This window comes from Gracilinanus agilis, chromosome 3 (assembly GCF_016433145.1).
Source record: "Gracilinanus agilis isolate LMUSP501 chromosome 3, AgileGrace, whole genome shotgun sequence".
NCBI classification, from domain to species: Eukaryota; Metazoa; Chordata; class Mammalia; order Didelphimorphia; family Didelphidae; genus Gracilinanus; species Gracilinanus agilis.
Genome location: NC_058132.1, coordinates 163,694,786 through 163,698,767, shown reverse-complemented (window position 1 = coordinate 163,698,767; position 3,982 = coordinate 163,694,786). Strand labels below are relative to the sequence as shown.

The 3,982-nt window shown below is 36.5% G+C and overlaps 1 protein-coding gene across 1 annotated transcript; it reads right to left on the bottom strand.

Annotated features, from left to right (window-relative positions):
• Positions 1–1,104: 1,104 nt before the first annotated feature.
• On the bottom strand, positions 1,105–2,164 carry LOC123242847 (prostate and testis expressed protein 2-like). The gene is made up of 3 exons (XM_044670963.1): positions 2,116–2,164; positions 1,681–1,842; positions 1,105–1,241 (listed from the first exon to the last, which is right to left on the bottom strand). The coding sequence occupies exons 1-3, from the start codon at positions 2,162–2,164 to the stop codon at positions 1,105–1,107; spliced, it is 348 nt and encodes a 115-aa protein (XP_044526898.1).
• Between the last annotated feature and the right edge of the window lie 1,818 nt (positions 2,165–3,982).

Sequence of the window (3,982 nt, the reverse complement as noted above, 5' to 3'; positions counted from 1 at the left end):
TTTGGGGACTTCCAAGATATTTACTCTTCTGGGTCTTCAGCCTTAGAGGAGTCATGAATTTTATTAATTCTATGAAAGTAGTTGCTAAAAGATTGTTGTGAAATTTGAAATTAATGAAGTAGTTTAATGAGAATCTAGGATCTCTGTTAGCCAAAAGAGTCTTATAGTTTATTTCATAGAGATTTTTATCTGATTGTTGTTTGGCCATTGCTTATGAAAATTATGAACATACCCCTGGAATAGTATGTAGTGAACTTAACCCAAGTGATTGTGGAAAGATCCCTGACTTAAAGGTTTTATTTTGAATTTTGGAGTTAATATATAATTATTTCAGATATGGATGTCTGCCTTAAGACTTGGAGTGATCAGAATTTTTCTGAGTTTTGAGTAAACTGTCATATAATCACTGTGGCGGTGGCATGGAGGAAGGGGAAGATGACATGGAAATACCTGCTTTTTAGGAAGAATCACTTGACAGCTATGTGGAAGGTGGACTATAGTAAATAGAGATTTGAGATATAGAGATCAAGCAAAAGGCTCTTGTCTATTTGTTCTATATATCAACAAAAGTTTTAAAACTAAGTGCATTACTTTAGGAGGAGAAAATAGTCTAATCCTGGATTTAGGCACATATACGGTGTGATTTCCTTACTTCTTAAGCCCTTTTCCAAATCTAATTAGTGACCTCAGTCTCTGCCTGACCCTCCCCAACACCCCAAATATGTTATATCCTGTTGATCCACAGCTCTTCTGGTCCAGGCATGAATGAAAATGATTTTTGCCTTTATTCAACTGAAGCAAAGAAGGCTTAAAGAATGTTTTACTTGGAAATGAAGGGAAAGGGTAACATAAAACATGAGGCAAAAAATTAACATTGTCAAGTTTCAAGGCAATACATAGTCTCTTCCAGTTAATCCCATCTGTGTATGTTTGATCTCTTATCATTGGGCCAATCATGGCCCTAAGGAGGAGCATGCCCAAGAGTAGACAGGGAGATCTCTGGGGTGAAGAAGATGGAGGTGGGAATGAGTGCGAGTGAGAAAACAAAGCTATTACAGTTGTGGGATGGAGCAAGTTGCACCCCACTCCACTTCTATTGAACAATCATGCTAATGAATAATCTTCATTGCATTTATTTCTATCTGAACAGCATATGTTTACCACATGATAGGCAGCCAGGAATTCTACAGTCTCTCCGCAATTTTCAACACAGTCCAGTTTAGTATGAGTATAGGACCACCCTAGGAAGGGAGAAGCATTCACCTTTGAAGAGTCTCCCTCAGCTCCAGATCATAAGCTCTTAGAGAGGAATTCCATCCCAGAATCTGCCACCCTATATTTGAAACTTAGAGACAGAGAATAGGAGCATTCTCAGGCATATTATAACTATGGGACTTTGATCAAATGCTTTAATTTACCTGAGTTTCATTTTCTTCACCTATGAAATGGGGATAATAATTAATATCTGCTGTATCTACCTCTCATTGATGTCAGGAAATGCATAGCTCTATTTGGTGATAAGTTATTACTACTCCCCTTCTTACTTGGTAGCTACATCCCACCCCACACCCACCCCAGATTTTATTCAACAGTTTGGACCTCACCCCCACACCCATAGGCTCCACTATCCAGGTTAGAGGTTAGCAGGGACAGGAGACTCTGATGCACTGACTTCCTCACCATCACTTGTGTTAGCATATGCATAGTAAGACCGGGTTCTGCATCCAGCGCCCTCCTTCGTTAGGCAGGTACCCTCATTCTTGAAGCAGGCGCCTTTTTTAAAATGTTCACAGGTACTACACAAAACTTCCCTTCTGGATTTACCGAACTTTGGCTCCCCACCTTGAAGACAACATAGAATGTGTTACATTACCTTCAAATTGCTCACTCTTGTCCAACCATACTTGGGGTGTGTCTCAATTCTCAATGACATCTGGACCTAGGGAAAGTTAAGGGAAGAAGCCTAGGATCCCAAAAGAAGGGAAGGGTCTGAGGAAAATATAAAGCCTTTTTCTATTACCTCATCTGATATTCAGGTTCTGATACTCATTACATAGATATCAGGAACAGAGATTCCCCAGGACAATAAACCCAGCACAGCATCCCAAGACTCACCCCTCAAAAGGCAGAATAGAGACAGACCCAGTAAGAACATCTTGACCATCTTATCCTTTGTCTGTGCAGACTTTGTGAGTCGTGCTATCTAAATATAAGAATGAATAGCCTCATGTGGGGCATGAGGAGATATCTGATCTGGAATCTGGCCAACCTCTCTCAAAGTAAGACTAGGATTTCCGTCTTCGTGGGCTCAGGAAGAAAGCAGTGCCTGGGTCCCTTACAGTCTTCAGCAGAGGTATTGGTTTAGAATTGAATTTATCTACCACATCCCTAATATTTATAATCTGGAGGTATAATAATTTTGAGGTTCCAGGATCAACACTTAATCAAAAAGCAAAATTTACTGCATGCCAGGCATTGTGTGAAGTGCTAGGGATACAAAGTAAGCTTAAAACAATATGTATCCCCAAGTATCTCACTTTGTAATGAGGAGGATAAGTGAATCTGAAGAATCAAAGTGTTTTGAGAATAGATGGGAGAGAGATTGCATACGGGGAGGAATCTCTAATCTTTGAGGGGCTTTTTCTGATTCTTCTAGTTGATAACAATTTCCCCCCATCATATTTTTCATTTTGTATATAAATTACATTTCCTTATCTCTGAAAATGTTACATCACACAATACTTTGTAAATTTTTATCTTATATCAAGCACAGTGCCTACAAAGGGATACATACATTCTTGCTAATTAAATGAATGAGATTCATTGAGAGAATTTCTGGCTGAGGGAACTAGCCAAAGGTGATTTTTGAGGAGACTCTGAGGTTGAATCAGATTTGGGCAAATCCAGGATTGGTGGAGATGGCAAAGGGGTAACATTTATAGATTATTATTTTTCCAATCATTTCCTAGCTGCTGGACATACACTTTGCTCTCAGTTTTCTGTTAAAAATATATTGATATGATTTTGTGCCTATTTTCTTGGGGTCAAAATACTATTTAGCACATAAATTCATAAGTGGTGTGGTTGAGTCAAATATTTCTTAATTCTTTTTTGTTCTTCAGAGTAGAGTGATAAAATCATAAATTTAAAATTAAAAAGAATTTTAGAGATTATTACAGTTCAATATCCTCATTTCAGAGCATGAGCCCAAGGCCCCAAAATAGTAAATTGTTTGAGTTTAGAAAGATAATGATAGAGAATAGATTTGAACCAAGGTCCTCTGACATAGAAACTAGTATATTTTTCAGGTATCATTCTGCCTCTACTTTAGCTAGTTCACAGTTCCATGACCAATGAATTAATATTTCAGTCTTTCCCACAACACTTTAAGCATTTATTTTCTCTACATTTCTTTCTGTCTGTCTGCATGTCTCTCATCTTTGCCGACTGGAAAGAGTTTGGGGTAATACTTGGAATTTTTCCAAATTGCATATCTTTAATTATCATTATTTTAAATATTTTTGCAGATCATAGTTCAGAGACCATGATCATAGGCCATATTACAGTCCATAATTTCTATTTCTTTCCTTTCAAACTTTTTATAGTTAAATCATTTTCAACCAGAAGTGACTCTTCATCTTAAGATTAATGTCAATACCTACAGATTTTGAAGATTAAACCTATACCAAAATTGGTAAAGCAAAGACTATTTTATCCAAACAACTTTTATTTACATTCTAACTGCCTTGATTTTGTTTGTGCATAAACAATCTATTATCATATAATTAAAGTTATGCATTTTATTTTTATGATCACCACTAAGCCTTATATGTATGACAATCCTCTCTAAAGTTGTGAAAATTATCTGCTTCCATTTTTTTGTCATTTTGTATATGGGAAAATCTCTTACATTTATCATGTATGCACTAAGAAGTTATTTAAAAATATGACATAAGATGTTCAATTTTTAAAATTTCTTAAT

What these genes read in the sequence shown, in the direction of transcription:
- LOC123242847 (XM_044670963.1), bottom strand. Translation starts at nt 2,164, where the DNA reads ATGGTCAAGATGTTCTTACTGGGTCTGTCTCTATTCTGCCTTTTGAGG. An exon ending in TCTATTCTGCCTTTTGAGGG is followed by an intron (nt 1,843 to 2,115) that starts GTGAGTCTTGGG and finishes GTTGTCTTCAAG; the next exon opens with GTGGGGAGCCAAAGTTCGGT. An exon ending in ATATGCTAACACAAGTGATG is followed by an intron (nt 1,242 to 1,680) that starts GTGAGGAAGTCA and finishes CTCCCTTCCTAG; the next exon opens with GGTGGTCCTATACTCATACT.